Raw genomic sequence first — 18,516 nt, 5'->3', positions numbered from 1 at the left:
ACACAATTTCATTAACTTGAGCCCGAACTAAAAAAAAAAAATCACCTATAAGATAGAAATAAAGGAAGCTCCAATAGTTTTGAAACATGGGCCGATTTAGACCATAAGAAAAACGCTGGTATCACTATGCAACAGTCATGCCTCCAATAACCTCTCAAAACAGATCTCCCGACCTTTTATACCTTTATTTACCCAAAAAAAAAAGGAAAACACATGATAAAGATTCAATCCATGTGAATCAACCTACGCATAAATTATGACTCAATAGTCCTTGTAGATGTACAACGTCATTATATGGATCAAGGAAATAAAAAATCACTTCTTGGAAAGAGATAACGGAAGCTCCAATAAATTCGTAAAGTGGGTGGATTACATGGCAAGAAAAGTTGGACCAGATTTGCTGCAAGAAACATGCCTTCAATATTCGACCTAAAAAACTAAAACATGCCTTCGATAACCTTTACATCAAACAAAAACAGAACAAAGAAGATTAAGAGACCACAGTCTCCTCATCTTATCTTATTTCACAATAAGAGGCGAAGACTCTGTTCATTCTGAATTAATCATGAACGCTAATTGGCCTCAACTCCGCAGAAGGTCTTGATGAGGCTCTCGGCCTTGATGGGGCCATTGCTAGAGTCATAATAGCGAAGGAAATCGATGTGATTGAAGGGCTTGTATTGCTGAGGGTGTGCCTCGTCGATGAACTCCTTGGGGGTCTCGATCATCCCTGGGACGTACGAGAATGTCCCTAGACAGTATCTCACTTGATTTTGTTCTCTAACCAACACTCGGTGATAACATGCCTTGATCCTTCCATTGCTCCATGCCTAATCAAGAATGGACCCCACAAAATTAGAAATGATTTCGACGAACTCGAGCGAACTAGTGTTAAGAAGAATTTTCACGAGCAAATAAGTGACTCACCACACATGCATCACCAGCCATGACCATGAAAGTCGAAGCCGAGGGCTCAAAAGCGAACCACTCGCCATCCTTGGTCCTCACCTCCAAGCCCCTAATGTTGTTCTGGTGCAAGTAGGACAAAAAGCTCTTGTCCGTATGAGCGACCGGGTTCACGCTAGTGTCAAGGTCTGCTGGCTTCTTGTACTTCAAGAATCGTAGGAGGTACGTGCAAGATTTGATGTAAGGGTCATAGCATTTCTCGACACCGTAGCTTTCACATACCATCCTGAACACTACTTTCTCTATCTCAACCATCAATTTGCCATAATCATGAACAGTTTTGCTGCAGCCGAAAAGAAAAGGAGGAGTTAAATTAGAGAAGTCTAAAGCCTAAAATTGAGAAGCTAAAGCCTGTTGGGGAGTCCAACTCTGGTCATATATTGTAAACCAAACTTGTTTTTAATGAGCGATTGATAAAGCAAGAATAATTATTAGGTTTAATGCTAGGCATATGTTCTGAATTGCTCGTTTTCTGCACCTCGAATGATTTTGTCTGTATGATCAAGCTAGGACTAAGTTTATTATATCACTATGATTTCTCTACAAAGATGAGATGAAGGTGATCTTATCATAACATTAAATAGATTAACACGAATCATACCGATATAGTGTTACAAGATGTTGATTAAAAGTGATGTTGCAGTTAGTAAATGAGCATTCAAGGCCTCTTTTATTGAAGTTTCTTATAGAGAAATACTTATGTAATTGTCTTTAATCTATTAGGAAAATAAAAGCTTGTTTTGGGCCATAACAGAACAAATAACAAATAATCAAAAAGGGCCAGATCCACTACTTAAAAAAACTATGACTCACAATATAATATTATTCTAACAAGAGTTCAAAAACTATTATGCTAGTAAAAGAAATTATTGTGTGACAATATTTAATCTACCGTTAAAATAACAGTTTATTCTAAATCACAAAAAATCAAATAATAAATAATTATAAATTATTGTGGATCTCACTCCTTCAAAAAATTATGACTTATAACAAATTATTATTTTTACAATAGCCCAAATGCTATTATGTTAGCAAAATCCATGCTAGTAAAGCCTCTTCTTATACGGTCAGTATCATACGAAAAAGGGATAATGATTAGTACCAGAAGTGGTCATTCCCAGAGGGCCACATGAGGGAGGTGAACTTTTCGCACTCTTCGAGCTTCTCGACGCCATCGATGTTCATGCCCTCGAGGAGAGGAGTCCCGGGGACTTTGGCGATGTAGCCATGGGAAGGCTTGAGGTTGGTGTTCTTGATCTTGGTTTCATGGGGGAGGTCCAAGAGATCCTCGGTGACGCTAAAGGCAGAGTCATGAAGGCCAAGAGGGACGTTGGGGTGTTCAACGATGAAGCACCCGTGATCCTCCAGAGCCTGCACGATCACTTTGCAAGCTTTTTCCCATGAACTTGTCCCCGGTTTCGTGCATTCCTCGGAGAACGTTATCACTGGGATCTGAGAAGCCATTTTTGTCCCTACTATCTCTCTCGCGTCTATATCTCTCAGATACACACCACGAGCAAGACTCTGTTTTTAAGCTGAGTCTCTTGATCGGGTGCTCTTTGCCACGGCTTGTCTTAGCTTTTTATAGGCAACTGAGGGAGAACTTCGTGGTGTTTTCTTTTTCGGGTCCCCCATAAAAGGACAAAAACCGAAAAGAGGTTGACCCCGAGAGGACTCGGCTCTCTAATGGACAAACCGTCCTTGTGAAGCTTTGCACATACGCTAAAATGACACCAGAGTCTTAAATCCAAAGGGACTAACGTGAAATTTAGATAGGAGGTCACGTCACGGCCCACCTTCCCGCGTATGTATATCCCATCTTTCACTCACAATGTTGGTGGCCAAGTCCATCACCTCAGGGGTGAAGTTTTAGTAGACACGCTTGACAAGGCGGTCTAACTGACGTGCATCTATGGCAAAATGCGTGACTAAAAATTTTGGATATCATGACATAAAGAATATTAATGTTAAATGAAATCTCTTCATTTCAAAAGTTGAGCATGACGTAATTATTACATATTTATTACCCGGAGTCATCCGCTGAATCAATCAACTAAAGAAGAAAAATCTGCGGGGAATACAAGACAAGGTAAGTAGTACCTACATGATCTATGTCGATATGCATAAGTATTTGCTAGCAATTTCCCATTGACCAGCCATGTTATTGAAGTAAATAAAAGCTTTTCGAATTAAAAAGTCATGCATCGGCTGCAGATTCTTTTTACCTGGGATAGGATGAATGACAAGCATAAATTTGATTGGTTTTGAATTAAAAGATTATCTTTACAAATGCGCATGTAATTTTTGTAGATCAGCTGGTATTAAGCAAATCCCCGAGGGATAAACCTCGTGGGGTCAAAACCTGAACGTCTGCTATAGGAACAAAAAGGTCCATACTTAGGTCCAAGTTCAAGACTCTCTTTACATGGCATTTCTGATCACCTCTAACTGGGAAACTCACCGACGATGTGGATATGTCATGGCGTCGAGGCTCTAAACGAAATTGATATTGATAGGTCACAGTAATTGCTTCGTAAATTAGGTTATGAAGTGAAACGGTGGTGTTTTTTCATTGTCACTGTCATGATTAAATCAACACTTGTTGACCAGCGACCCGGCAACCGAGATTGTTTCAATCTCGGTTGAGGTAATGCAACCACCTTCATCTTTCCAACTTAATCAGCGGAGTGCCAATCCCAGTCAAAAATCCGGATGGCCGTAATCCGTATTCGTTGGTGTAGGTTCATCTCGAGGTGCAAGCTTTGACAAATTCCTTGAGACCACATCAGAAATCAATAAATCGGACACTCATTAAATAAACATGTACATTGTACAAGACATGACACTCATCACATTCGTTTTGTGCATATCTAAAAAATATCCTCAAGAATCAGGAAAATTATCAAATCTCTTTAAACATTGTAGTCATTGACAACAGTGGATTAATTCTTTTACTAGCTAGTCTAAATCAGATTCTTGACTAAACTCATCAAGAACTATTCTGAAAAAACTTATTTCTCAAAAGTAAAATCTAAAATAGGAAAGAACACATAGTGCCTCAATGTGCACTGGATAGCCACAATAAATAAGAAGAATAATAGAATATGTGAAATGCATAATTATGATGTTATGATGACTAGATCTTACATAATAATAGAAAAAGTAAAAGAAAAGAAGTAAAGTAGACAAGTGGGCCACCGATCTAAATTGAAAATGAATGATGGCACTTTTATCTTTATAATGAAAAGTAGGGTCAACGTAGTAAAAAAGCGAAGGTATACCACCTTTAGAGAGATTCTCGATTTATCCTACCACTCGGGATTTTCGTGTGACACAAGGTGTGGGGTTAGCTCCCATAAATTCGTGTGGCACCAGTTGGACTTACCTACTATTGACCAAGTAGGGAATAGACAATTCTAAGTTCCCGCACTTGGTGCGATCTCCAGCTAAAAGATTCCAAAAAAAAAGATAACGTTTTCTTTACTCCTTTTTTTCCCCCAAGATTGTTGAGTCATGGTCACTTAAATGCTCACGAAACACACCCTACCAATCTCATGACAACACATTCCGTTCAATTTAAATGTTCATTGAAATTCAATACATTCTTTGATATTTTTTATACATTGGTGATCGTTTTTTCTATGTCCAATGTTCCCGTAAGTAAAATAGACAAGTGATGCGCGAGCAAGATAAAACAAATGATGGACTACATCATCCGATGCATTGGCACATTGATGATCAATTTTTTGTTTATGAAAAATGTCCAGGTGCAAAAAAAATGAGCAGATGCTGCGGAACCTTGGTACCGATTTGTTTGGTCCACTCAATGATCTTCTTTTCTTTTTCTTTTTTTCAAAAATGGCCTTCTCTGGCCGTCGGTAGAGATCAACTCCTCTTAAGATTCATCCTCGGTCTCGTGCGGAGTTTTTAAAAGAAATTAAATTGAGACTGATCGCGCGATTAGCTTGGCCACCTGTTGTCGAGCGGTCGTCGTCCAACGTCGGTCCCACGGGATGATCTTTCATGCGATGTCCCCATCAAGGACTTCGGATTAGGCACGGCTTTCTGCACTAAAAGCGCGATCGTGTTGCGTTCGGTCACCCGTTCGCTACGGCCCACTTAGGAACCTGAGCCCTAGTCTTTCTAGATGGTGTTCGACGCGTCCTCCGGTGGATGTTACCCGCCCCGCCCGATAATCTCTCCTTTCTTTTCTTTCTTTTTTTTTCTCTATGAATCTTGTCAGCGAGTGCTCTCTTATTTAATAAATTAATTAAGAAAATCTCATCATTTCTAATGCACCGTCTTTCACGTATTTTATTTAATGAATGCATTGAAGATGAATATATTTTTTCATCTAGTATTATCTGAGCACTCGTTAATAAAATCATATTCCTTTTTGTAATTTGAAACTTATCTAGTGACTTTCTCAGTTAGAGAGCATGCCGTGGTGTAATGGTATCGACTATTCAGACTCTAGAATTGGCTACCGATTGGATCAAATGAAATGAACCAAAGCTGTCATCTGGAGTTGATAATAATGGATTCGAATGTTATCGATTTCCAGTCCGATTTTTATCATCCGTTCAAATGAACTTGAAGACTACGGACGATAATATCCACGGGGAAATTTTCGTCCATCGTTACGTTATGGGTAGCGTTATTGCATCTAGATCTTCTGTGGCCCCCAGCCAATGGAAAGACAAATTGGAATTTTCTTCCATTTTTTTTCTTTTAATGAACGAGAAATTTGAGCTGAAGCCATTCTTTTTTCTTTTGTTTTATCCGATTGGCTCGAGTCCACACAACGCCATAAATTTAAACTTGACCAATGCAGCGGAACCTTCTTTATATTTTCAATTCAAAAGATGGCGAATTTGCTGTCACCTACCCCACCCCCGGCGCGGCATCCCAGTTAGTTAAGCTACTGTGACAATCGCAAATGAAAATTTTTAAATCAGAATCATCTAAATAATGCGTGTGTAATTCGTAATTGACAGGAATATATAAGGTTGAGAAGCACATATACTCTCTCATACACACGCCTCCTCAAATTGGGATTTACATTACAACAAAATTTGATTGAATGTTTATTAACATTCCTCGCCCTCCCTCATTTCATCATCCCTCTCCTTTGTATGCCACAGCTTTTGCAAAGTTTCAGGGAAAAAAAAAATAAGTATCTCCAGTATCCTTTTCAATAACAATACCCTTCGAAATTTAGTGATAATTTTTCATTCGCGGACTTGACATGTGAATTAGCATTATATAAAAGATGTAATTCTGAGCAAAATCATGTTTCAAAATCGAAAAACAATTTGGTCCAAACCTAGTTGTAACTTCTTTACATTCAGACCGATAACCTTCGGTGTAAAAAATCTCTTGCTTCTCCATGAAGAAACGAGTTTTTTTTTTTATTTAAGAAAACAGTTTTTTCCAAGGCAGGGTTCAGTTGGTCTACATCTGCGTCATCAAGCTAAAATATAGGATTTGTTGTGAGAAATATTATTAAGAAAGTGTAGTTGTGACTTTTGCAATTTCTTTTTCTTTTCTTTATAGTTTTCTTTTCTTTTAGTTTTTATGTTCATAGCATTGGAATTAAATGAATTTATTGTCTAGCTAATTATACATTCAGTGGATTTTGTTTTCTCCTTTGGAGGATGAAATAAATTGCCGTCTTCATGCAAAGTGCAAGAGAGAAGACGAAGGAAATTTTTGAAGTAAATCCATATGGTAAGATAGCAATTTCATGGATTCTAAATTTACCTAAAATATCTGTTATCAAGCATCTATACATGCTCAACCGAAGTTGAAGGCAAATTTGGTCGATCAACTTTGATAAATGGATACTATCGTAATCTCTTGAATAATATCTATGAGAAGTGCTCTAGCCTTTGAAGGGGAAAACCTACTTGACCGTTGATATTTGGAATTATTTCTTACTTATGATGCTCTAGTGAGACCTTAAGAGCACTTGTTAAGTAAGTAAGGCTAAAAGAGAAAAGTGTTAAAAAAGTCATAAACATTTTATAGTTATACCAAATTAGTCATAAACCTTTCATTGGTGTCAATTTAACCATAAATTTTTTTATTTGGTGTCAATTTTGTCATTTTGAATAGTTTTGGTTAGATTTTACCGATCAACACCAGTCGGACGTGGCATGAACGTTGATAACTTTTAATAATATTTTAATATATTTTGAATTTTTATTTTCCTTTTATTTTTCTTGTTTTCTTCTCCTCATCCTTCCTTCAGTTGATTGTCGAACTTCTTTCTGGCCTCTAGCAAGCCTCGCCAGCCACTGGGGAGGCTCACTCTCGCTGAATTGGGGGAGGGTCAAGCCTTGCCCAACCTCTGGCAAGGCCAACTTGAGGCACCTAGACCGCGATGGCGGCCTCACACTAGGCTAGCAAGGCTCGTCCTTGCCGGATTTGGCGAGGGTCAAGCCTCATCGGCCATGGGCAAGGCACAATCTCATTGGATTTGGCGAGGTCAAGCCTTGCTAGTGGCTGATAAGGCTCCCCAAAATGCCAACAAGATCGACCTCAACCTCGATGGCCATCACCTCTAGCTGGTCGCTGAGATCCGGCGACCGGCTAGAGGGAGGAAGAGGAGGAGGAGGAGGAAAAAAGAAAAAGAAAATATATTTTTTTAAAAATATTAAAGTATTATTAAAAATTATCCACATCAACCTCGATCGTGCCATATAAGCAAAATTCAGCCAAAATTATGAAGGAATGATTTAATTGGCACTAAGTAAAAATATTTATGACTAAATTGACATCAATAAAAAGTTTATTACGAAATTGACAAAAATACAAAAGGTTTAAGATTTTTTTGTCACTTTTCATGAGGCTAAAGCTAAAGAGAGAGAGAACCACTAGGATTTGCTCCAGTAGCAACTCTTTTAACATAAAATGGGGAGGTGGGGGTTCAAACCCCACCTTTTCAGAGGGGTTGGGCTAGGATGGTGACAATTTCATTTCAAAAGTAAGTTTTGACTCCCACGCCCTGTAACGAGGCAGGACAAAAGTCTGAGAGTAAGCGTTAGAATAAGAATAGAATAAGACCGACCAAAAAAGAAAAAAAAAACTAAAGAGAGAGCATTAAAACGTTGGATATTAAATGTTGAAGCCATTGAGAAAATGAAATAAAAATTCGTTAGATCAAAGATGAAATAAATAATATTTTCTTGTTGACTCAAAAAGTGCCTGTGACCCCTTATTTACTAAGAGACGACCACTAGGTCAAAGATGTTATGCTTACGCGTGGACCGATCGACTAATTTCGAGGTTTCTTCTCAAGTCTCCCTCGCATTTCACTTGCTTTTCTCTTTCGAATAAGGCCAAAAGAAGACCGAGACTCTTCCTTTGCCTTTTCCGGTCAATACTTAGACTTTTTACGGTTCTTTTTCTTTCTTTTTGGGTTAAAAAATTTCGAGGTTGTATTTTTTTCTTTTTTAAACTTAATTAAGGCTGAAGTTTCTTTTCAAAAATAAACTTAATTAAGTCCTTCTAATTTATCAAATTTTCTAATTGAGCTATGCTGATCCTAAATCTAGCTAAAAGTAGATGACATGGGCTATCGGATAATGTTAGTGTATGACATGAATAAAATCTTTCGAATGCGATATGTCCACAAGGGTGTAGTTCTTTTAATGTCATACTTTGACGTTATTTGGCTGTAGTGGGATCCTCTTGGTAAAGGACTTAGAAGCAAAATATCTCTTTTTTATACAAAAATTCATCTTTATCACCATTGATCAAGTAATTATAGCCTATAAAATCGACCAACTAACCAAATCAATGGAAAGAAAATACAGGTTGTCTTTAAGGAAAAAAAAAACACACACCCACACAAGTTGTGCATTTAAATTTCTTTTTGCCACGAACAAGTAGGGGTGCTTCTAGCGTGTGAGTATGCTTTGCAAATATATGTGTTATTATAATGTAGACACCATAATTTTAAAAATCAACTATCCTTGATAGGTAAGAAAAAGTAAGAAGATAAGGGTGGCTTCTCGATACACCAAAAATAGATAATTCAGTATATGAACATTGTCACCCCTCCATGAAACAGACCACCAATTAATCGATTTCCTTTTGAAGTAAGGAGATAGGGAGAATCTTTTAATTATCTCTAACAAAAGCGATTCTTTTTCCTAATCAATAATTGAGAGATATGCCAAATAGTAAAGGAAAGAAATTTTAAAAAGAAAGAGAGGGGAGGCTCAAGGTGCGCATAACAAAATTTTTATTTCTCTATTATTTGTTTTTTTGTTCTTCGAATACATTTAAAATAAAAATCCGTTTGGTAACGCAATTTCATTTTTCTATTTCTGAAATAGGTTTCTATTTCAAAAATAGATTTGAAATAAAAATCAAAAACTAAAATTTTCAGTTTTTCTACTTCTAGAACAAAAGTGAGAAATGGAAAATCTTCTCATTGTTTACTCTTGTCATTGCCCACCACTCGCCCGCCACTTGTGGGATGCTAGACACCAGACGCCAATTATCACCCCCTCAAAAATAGAAATTTTATTCAGTTATTAAATGAATATCTGTTTCAGAAACAGAAATTTTGAGTCATTATTAAATGCATTTTTTTACTCAAAAACTCATTCAGGAAATAGAAATTTGAGAAATCAATTTTTGACTAAAAATTGATTTCTATTTTAGAAATTTTATCATGCGCGTCCTCAATCTTAGATGGAAAATAATTCCACTTTTTGGGTTAAATGTGTGTTTTTAATGGCCACCGTCAAACGAGGAACAATTGTCCATATTAATAACGGAAAAAAGTTTAATCAGTATTTTTGTTGTCAGAAACTTGTCAATCTTATGAAATAAGTGAAATGAGTCCCTTCTTCTCCCCATTCGAGAACAAACTTTTATGTCATTATTAACCTCTAAAAGAAAAGTACAGCACATCAAGACATGTTCTCCCGTGATCTCTTTCATTATTTTCAATAAATTAATTAAACAACGAATCTAAGGGCGTGTTTGGTAACGCTTGTTCTCGGGAACAATTTCTAAGTATTTTAAACCATTTAGTAACTGTCCAAAATTTCAATTCCCGGAATAGAATTGTGTTTGATACCATGCTTAAAATTTCTACTCCAAATCATTTTCTTTTAATTTTTAAATAATTTTATTACTTTTTTTCCTTTTTTTTTCCTTTTCTTTTTTTCCTTTCTCTCTCATATTTTTTTTTTTTTTTTTTTTCTTCAAGTGGCCGGTCACCGATCTGGTGATGGGTTAGACGAGGGCTAGTAACCTTACCGGAGCGTCGTCGGCCCTCGTCGACCCGCCTCGCCGGGGCTGGGCAAGGCCTGCCTAGCCATCGGTGAGGCTCAGCCTTACCAAATCACAAGGCTCGCCTAACCCCGCTGAGGCTTAGCCTCGCCGATAGCCAAGCGGGCCTCGCCAGGGCTAGGTGAGGCCCACCTAGTCACTGGCGAGCTCGCCGAACCAACCTTGTCGACGATGACGACGAGCAGACAAGAATCGCGGCGGTGGCAATAGATGAAGAAGAAAAAGAAGAAGAAGAGAAGATATATGCTTGATTCTAAAACGGAAATAAGAATCAACTTCTTTTTGTTTTTATTCCGTTCCAAATCTATTTTCGGAAACAAAAATTTTACTAAATACGATTTTGTTTCAAAATTACTTTTTTATTTTTTTGGTAAAGTGTTTCAAAATTACTTCTAGAAACAAAAAAAAAAAAAAATTGACACTATTTGGCCGATTGCCAAACAAACCTTAAAAGTCATTCGGATTCTTTTGAGCAGCATCCCGGACGTTACGGGTACATGACGGACAATAAAAAACGACTGATGGGGTACACGACGGACAATAGAGTTAGGTTGCCACTTGCAACAATTTTGACGATTCTGTCCGAATCGTGCCGTGATATTTGGTCCAGGTCCATTAATTATCTATTATTTTCTTGGGCAGAGGAGAGTGCTGAGGAAGAAAAGTGCGTTGGGTTCTTCCAAGTGGAACTTACATTTAGGACAATGCCATTATTTTATTGAAATACGTACATTAAAATTTGTTCATCTAGAATATAGAAATTTTTAAAGATTTCTTTCCGTCTCTGCGTGCGTCACGTTGGGCAGCAGAGTCGAGACAATAAAGGGACCCCCGAAAAGCCGAAAAGCCGAAAAGGCGAAAAGGTTGGCGGTCAAAAACCGTGAACACCAATGCAAAGCATGCCTTTTGCCCCTTTCCGGGCTAAGCAATGAATGTCTTTCGCCATTTAAAGAGGAAGAAAATGGTATGCTTCACTCCTGGAGAACCGAAAAGTGCCCTTTTCCCAATTTTCCTAGTAATTGCATCGACAGCAACCGCACCTAGAGACCCTTAAAGTGCCTGTTTCCCAATTTCCCTAGTAATTACATCCAAAGCAGCCGCGCCCAGGCTCCACTACAATTATATCCATCCTGATTTCGGCTCATCCGCATGTGCACGGTTTTGAAAAGCGTCGCGCTAATTTCAAATGAGCAGGAGTAACTTACGAAGCGTAACAGCCCACGTATGAGCAGTGTGTGGGATCAAAAGGCCCTCGGGCTTATCAATCCTATCTTAACCCCACCAGGATAGCGGGATGATATCGCCTACACTATTTATAGATTACTTGTGCTGTCATGACTTTAAAATGCGCAGCACTAATTTGAGGTTGCGTAAGACTTATCTATTAGCACAACATTTCAGAATTAAATACATATCTAATACTCGAATTAAATGAAAACCGACAAATTTTGAACAATAATATAGAGATTTTAATGAAGTGGTACCGTGTTTCATGGGCCCACGACTCTTAAGTGCAACTTGAAGGAAAGAGCATCTCAATCTTTTGGATCTTTGTCTCCCTTCTTCCACTGGCCGTTTTCGTTGGTTTGCCATATCGGAAAATTCTCAGCTCCCCAATTCTCAATTTTTTGACGTAGAGTTCAAATGAGAGATCTTGATCAATAACTTTGCTTTCATCAATTGGAATTTTTGGGGCGATTCTCTCAAATTCATCCCGTCGCTTTTCATTTACGTTCTCTCTAACATTTGCTCCAACATTATCAAGTTCGAATGTCAGGGTTAATGAATAATGATGACCGGGAGATGATTTTGTGCACGCTTGTCACCATGCAAAAGTTTTCAACTACTGTCTTCATCCGAAAAAGAAAATTTGAACAAACTTGATCGCCAATTTTCTCTATAATTGCTGGATTCTTATCTTTCCTTTTTAAATATTTATTATAATATTCTATTTTGATTCCATAGTAGTGGTGTTAGGCTACTTATGGCGCATTTGGTAACGTTTCTGTTATGAGAAACAATTTTTAAATTGTTTTTTTATTTTGTATTTCTGTTTTCGGGAATAATTTATCAGTATAAGAACGTGTCTAGTAACTATACAAAATTTTTGCTTCGGGAAAGAAATGCGTTTGGTAAAATTGTATAATTTTGTTCTTTCTTTTAGTTTTTTAATATTTTTATTATATTTTCCTTTTTCTTCTCTCCTTCTTCCTCTTTGTGGCCGGTCGCCAGCGACTGGCGACTGGCTAGCCTGACCACCGGCGAGGCTCGGCCTCGCCCAAATCTGGAGAGGCCGAGCTTTCTGGTGGCCTGGTGAGCATCACAAGGCTCAGCCTCTCCATATCTAGGCGAGGCTAAGCCTCATCGATAGCCTCAGTGGCCAAGCAAGCCTCACTAGGCCACCGACGAGGCTAAGCCTCGCGCCAGCCAACGAGGCTCGGCCTTGCTTGGGCTGGGCAAGCGCAAGGCTAACCTCGCATCAGCTGGTGAGGCCTAGCCTCACTTGGGCTAGACGAGCTCGAGCTTGCCCAAATCTGGCAAGGTTAACATTGCCCAGCCCAAGCGAGATCAAGCCTCGCCATGGTGCGATGTCTCCGGGGGCCGATGACCCTCCGGCAAGGTTGCCAACCCTTGTTTGGCCGATTGCCGGTGTCGGCCAAAAGAAAAAAAGAAAAAGAAGAAAGGAGAAAAGAGAGAAAAATTATTTCTCGGAATTATTACCGGGAACAAGAAGCAACTTTTTTCTACTTCTTGTTTCTATTCCAAATTTGTTTTCGGGAACAAAAGTTTTACTAAACACATTTATATTCTTTTTTTGTTCTCCAGAACAAGGGAACAAAAATTGTTGTTCCGGGGAATAGAAACATTTTTTACAAATAGGGTCTTACTAAGTTGATGATCATCTCACTCAATCGTGAGAGGAACATGGGGTTTCGAGTTAAATATATTAGAGTGCATATCGAAAGCGATAATGGTCCTGCTTAGATTTCAATGGATGTGCGAACTTTAGTGTCCTATTTTAGAGGTGAGTTATGATGGAGTTGTCGTTTGTAGACTTTGATGGCAGAAGCAGAATGTCTTGTTGAATTGGAGGTTAAAAGGATCATCTGTTCAATATTAATGATTTTCGGGGTTATTTAGCGGTTTCAAGATTAGATTGATTTTTTTTTCTCTGTTCCTTTTTCTGGTTTTTTTTTTCCCATTGTGCCGAGCAATTATTGGGCTTGATTTTTGGCACAAAATTGAGCTTTGATATATTGAGATGAATTTCCACAGCACTTCTCCACTTCTCCGCTTCTCCGACACATTTCTCTTCTTTTTTCAGTGGGAAATATGGGGAATTAAAGAAATATACACGAGGGTCTCCATGGCTCAATCGACCAAATATGAGAAGCATTGCTTCTTAATTGCAAAATGTGCCCCACAAAGAGTTTGCCTCGATTTAGAAATCTGGCTGACTCAGGCCCACGAAGAACCAATCAAATTTAGTGGTTTCTTTCCAAGCGCACATAAGCGGAGAGTACAAAGCAAAGGAGGATTCCAATATTAATTTTCTCGGAAAAAAGTTTTTTCTTATTAGAAATGGAAAAAAAAATACAATTCAAATTGTGTTACTTTTCGATATTTCTATTGATATATATCATTACTTTTCAACAGGTTATATATATATAACCTGTTGAATAATGATATACCCACGTCGTATTGAAATTGCACTTGAAATTGCATGAGCGTCGTATGTATATAGCATGGGCATAAGAATTAATATCTATTTAAAGCATAATCTGATATAGCACCATTTGTGCACTCCTCTATGTGTGGGTAACAAGACATGCTCAAGCCAAAGATAGCTCCACATTATCTATACAACAAATTCAAAGAATTGAACCTAGATCTATGTCTACTGGTATACACTTCAAATTTGTACTAGAACGCAAAGACTAGTTGCGATATAAGGTAATGTCTCCTCCAAGCATCACAGATACTTCATCTTCTTTGGAAGTTGAAGGACCTAATTGCAACGGCGAAGATGAACTCGAAGAGCATGGTTAGGCTCGAAATGGTTGCCGCAACAGGGCGGGAAGAATAAAAATGACCGTAGAAAATTAGTAGTAATTTTCATTTGCAGAATTGACATGCGAACTAGCATTAAATAAAGATGTCATTATGAGCAAGATCGTGTCTCAATGTCAAAAAAAAAAAAATTCCTCCATTTGATCATGAACTCATTGGTTCCTGATGGTATAAAACTCATTGATTTTATCTAAGTTTTATGTTGGAAAGCCCAACCTAAAAACTTCGGCAGAAGTACAGCGCAAGTGCCATAACTTGGCATCGAGAGATACTTAAGTGTCATAACTTTAAAATGGTACACTTGAGTGCCATTTTGAAGTTAAATGGGACACTTAAGTGCCACTCCGGCGAAGATCCGGCCAAATGGCTTACGTGGCGACTTTCCGGCGAGCATAGTCCAAAACGGCGTCGTTTTGCATGCGACGTGGCGGAGAAAATGCAAAAACGACACCGTTTCGTGTCTACGTGTAAATAATAATATAAAAATTAATTAAATTTAATTTAAAATATTCAAAAAAAAATTTAAAACAAAGAAAATTTTAAAAAATTTTTTAAAAAAAAAAAAGAAAATTTTAAAAATTTTAAAAATTAAGAAAAAAATTAAGAAAATTTAAAAAAATTAAGAAAAATTTAAAAAAATTAAAAAAAAAAAAAAAAAAAGGGGGAGGTCGAACGGGCGGCTCCTCGCCGCCGCCGCCTCCCCGCCGTCGCCGGGAAGGGCCGGCGACGGAGGGGGAGGGTCGGCCGGGTTGCCGGCCCCGGCCGACCGACGGCGAGGGTCTGCGAGCCCTCGCCGGATCGCGCGAGGGCGCGACCCTCGCCTCGGAGATGCTGGGCGAGGCTCGCGGGCCCTCGCCGACCCTGGCCGGGCCCGGCGCCCACGGCCGACCCTCCCCCCCCGTCGCCCCCCTTCCGGCGGCGGTGGGGAGCGGTGAGGGCCCGCGACCCCTCGCCGGATCTAGGCGAGGGTCGCGGCCCTCGCCGGATCTAGGCGAGGGTCGCGGCCCGCGCCTAGATCTAGGGCGAGGGTCGCGGCCCTCGCCGCCTCCCCGCCGGGAAGGGCTGGCGACGGAGTGGGAGGGTCGGCCGGGGTCGCCGGGCCCCGGCCAGGCCGGCGAGGGCCGGCGAGCCCTCGCCCGGATCTGGGTGAGGGTTGCAGCCCTCGCCGCGATCCGATGAGGGCTTGCGGCCCTTGCCGTCGGTCGGCCGGGGCCGCGACTCCGGCCGACCCTCCCCCTCCGTCGCCGCCCTTCCGGCGACGGCGAGGAGGCGGCAGCGGCGAGGAGCCGCCCGTTCGACCTCCCCCTTTTAATTTAATTTTTAATTTTAATTTTTCTTACTTTTTTAAATTTTTCTTAATTTTTAAAATTTTTCTTAATTTTTTAAAATTTTAAAATTTTTCTTATTTTTTTCAAAATTTTTTGAATATTTTAAATCTAATTTAATTAATTTATATATTATTATTTACACGTAGACACGAAACGGCGTTGTTTTTGCGTTTTCTCCGCCACGTCAGCGTGCAAAACGACGCCATTTTGGACCAAACTCGCGTAAAATTGCCACGTCGGCCATTTGGCCGATTTTCCGGAGTGGCACTTAAGGGTCTGCATGACAACGTTTCTGTTTCTCCCAATTTCTGTTCTTTTGTTCCCCGGAACAAAAAAAGAACAGAAACCCGTTTGGTAAAACATTTGTTCCCGGGAACAATTTCTCAATTTTTTGTTCCCGTTTTGTTCCCGGGAACAGTTTTGAGAAGCAAAAAAAAGTTGCTTCTTGTTCCCGGGAACAATTTCTAGAAGTAAGCTGATTTTCTTTTTTAATTTTATTTTCTTGCCGTGACCACCGCTAACTGCCCGGAGCCACCGCCGGTCCCGGCCGCCGCCGGTTGCCGGCCGCCGCCGCCGCCGCCGCCGCCACCCGGTCCCCGCCGCCACCACGCGCCGCCTTCGCCGCCACCGGTCGTCGCCGCCGCCGGTCGCCAACCTCGCCGGCCGCCGCCCTCGCCGCCGCCGGTCGTTGCCGCCGCCGCCTCGCCGCCCGCGCGTTGCCGCCGCCTCCGCCGCCACCGATCGTCGCCGCCGCCGGTCGCCGGCCTCCGCCACCGCCGGTTGTTGCCGCCGCCGGTCGCCGCCAATCGCCGGCGGCGGCGATCCGTCGGCAAAAATAAAAAATGAATAAATACAAAAAAGAAATTGTTGCGTTACCAAACGGATTTCTATTCTTTTTCTATTCCGTAGTAGAAATTTGTGTCGTTATCAAACGGGTTCTTTTACTCAGAAATTGTTCCGGAGCGAAAATAGAAAAGAACCATTTCTGAAAAAAAACTCTTCCCGGAATAGAAGCGTTGTCATGCGCAGCCTAAGTGTCCCATTTTACTCCGATATTGGCACTTAAGTGTACCATTTTCTTAAGTGTACCATTTTAAAGTTATGACACTTAAGTATCCCTCCGTGCAAGTTATGGCATTCCAGGTGTCCCAACCTCTAAAAACTTCAATCAAAAAGTGATGAGAGACTATATGTATATAAAATGCATATAGATCCCATGGTTAAGTGGTATGGGATATTTCAACACTTTACATGGTTGTTGGTGAAGGTCCAAACCTAATTGTAACTTCTTTGCATTCAAACTTACTATTTTTCATAGAAAATCTCATATTTCTTCATAAAGAAAAGCAAGTTCAAGGGCATGGTTCGCTTAAGCCCTATTTGATAACCATCTCCGAACAGTTATTTATGTTTTTTTATTCCCGGGAACAAAAGAAGACTAGAAATCCGTTTAGTAAAATTTTTGTTCCCATGAACAAAAATCTATTTTTTTTGTTCCTGAGAATAGATTTGGAACAAAATAAAAAAATAGAAAAATTTGCTTTATGTTCCCGGAAACAATTCCTAAAATCAATTCTTTTTTTTTTCTTTTCTTCTCTTTTCTCTTCTTCTCTTCCCCTTTCTTCTTCTTCCTTTTGGTCGGTCGCCGACCTCGGCTATGGTTGTCGATCGGCCAGACAAGGGCCGGCGACCTCATCGGAGCGTCATCGGCCCCTAGCGACACCAAGCCACGACGAGGCTTGTCGACCTAAGCCTCACCAGGTTAGGGTAAGGCCAATCTCGCGTTGCCTAGGTGAGGTCGAGCCTCGTCGATGGCCAGGCGAGCCTCTGGTGAGCTCGTCGAACCTCGCCCAGCCAATTATGGCCAGCAAGCGGCTACAAAGAAGGAGGAAGAAGAAGAGAAAAATAAAAATAAAAAAGAAACAGAGAAAAATAAGAAAAATATAATAAAAGTATTAAAATATTAGAAAAAAAGAAAAAGAAAATTAAGAATCCACCAAACGCATTTCTATCTCGGGAATAGAAATTTTAGATAGTTACCAAGCTTATTCTTTTGCTTAGAAATTGTTCTCAAGAATGGAATCGTTGCTAAATGTGCCCTTAGTCTAAATGTTTGTATTCATCCTAGAATATAGGATCTATTTGTGAGAGGTATCAATGACATTCTTCATGTTATAACAATAAAAACAAGAAAATAGCTATAATATTTGCCTATTCTTTTTAGCCTTTTTCTTTTCTTTTCTTTTTTGTTTTTATGATCTTAGCATTGGAAGAAACAAACAATTGATACATTGTCTAGCTAAATACACATACTAGACCTCATGGATCTTGTTCATGTACAATATGATCAAATCTGATCATAAATCATAGAAAATATTCTTTCAAACAAACCAATATATCCTCTATATAGGGCTTTCACAAGGTGGTTGGAACAAAAACATATTTGGCAAATTGAGATGTTAATTCCCCCTTAAATGGACAGTGTGATAATCTCTTGAATGATAACTATGAAAAGTGGTCATGCTTTTTGTGGTGTGAAGGGTAAATCCTACTTGATCCGATGATATTTCAAAGTGTGAAGAGTAAATCTTACTTGATTCGATGATATTTCAAACCATTTCTTACTTATAGATTTTCTGACAAGGTCTCGAGAGTACTTGTTAATTAAGACTCGTATAACAAAATTGAAAAATAAGTGTCAAAAAATTAAGTGTTGAATATTAAATGTTGAAGTCGTTAAGAATTGAAAATGATACAAGAGGCTGTTTGATCAAAGATGAAAACAAATGATAAATTTTCGTGTGTAAAGAGACTTGACAATGAAAATTGTAAAAGTAAA

The 18,516-nt window shown here is 39.5% G+C and overlaps 1 protein-coding gene across 1 annotated transcript; it reads right to left on the bottom strand.

The window, feature by feature from the left end:
- Positions 1 to 319: 319 nt before the first annotated feature.
- Positions 320 to 2,536, bottom strand: LOC104449482 (probable 2-oxoglutarate-dependent dioxygenase AOP1). Its single transcript, XM_010063654.3, has 3 exons — positions 2,069 to 2,536; positions 928 to 1,249; positions 320 to 830 (listed from the first exon to the last, which is right to left on the bottom strand). Exons 1-3 carry the CDS (start codon positions 2,428 to 2,430, stop codon positions 573 to 575), a joined length of 942 nt encoding a protein of 313 aa, XP_010061956.1. The 5' UTR covers positions 2,431 to 2,536; the 3' UTR covers positions 320 to 572.
- Between the last annotated feature and the right edge of the window lie 15,980 nt (positions 2,537 to 18,516).

This window comes from Eucalyptus grandis, chromosome 6, assembly GCF_016545825.1.
Source record: "Eucalyptus grandis isolate ANBG69807.140 chromosome 6, ASM1654582v1, whole genome shotgun sequence".
Taxonomy (NCBI): domain Eukaryota; kingdom Viridiplantae; phylum Streptophyta; class Magnoliopsida; order Myrtales; family Myrtaceae; genus Eucalyptus; species Eucalyptus grandis.
The sequence above is the reverse complement of the archived record's forward strand: the minus strand, read 5'-3'. Positions and strand labels throughout refer to the sequence as shown.

What these genes read in the sequence shown, in the direction of transcription:
- LOC104449482 (XM_010063654.3), bottom strand. Translation starts at nt 2,430, where the DNA reads ATGGCTTCTCAGATCCCAGTGATAACGTTCTCCGAGGAATGCACGAAA. An exon ending in TCTGGGAATGACCACTTCTG is followed by an intron (nt 1,250 to 2,068) that starts GTACTAATCATT and finishes TTTCGGCTGCAG; the next exon opens with CAAAACTGTTCATGATTATG. An exon ending in TGGCTGGTGATGCATGTGTG is followed by an intron (nt 831 to 927) that starts GTGAGTCACTTA and finishes ATTCTTGATTAG; the next exon opens with GCATGGAGCAATGGAAGGAT.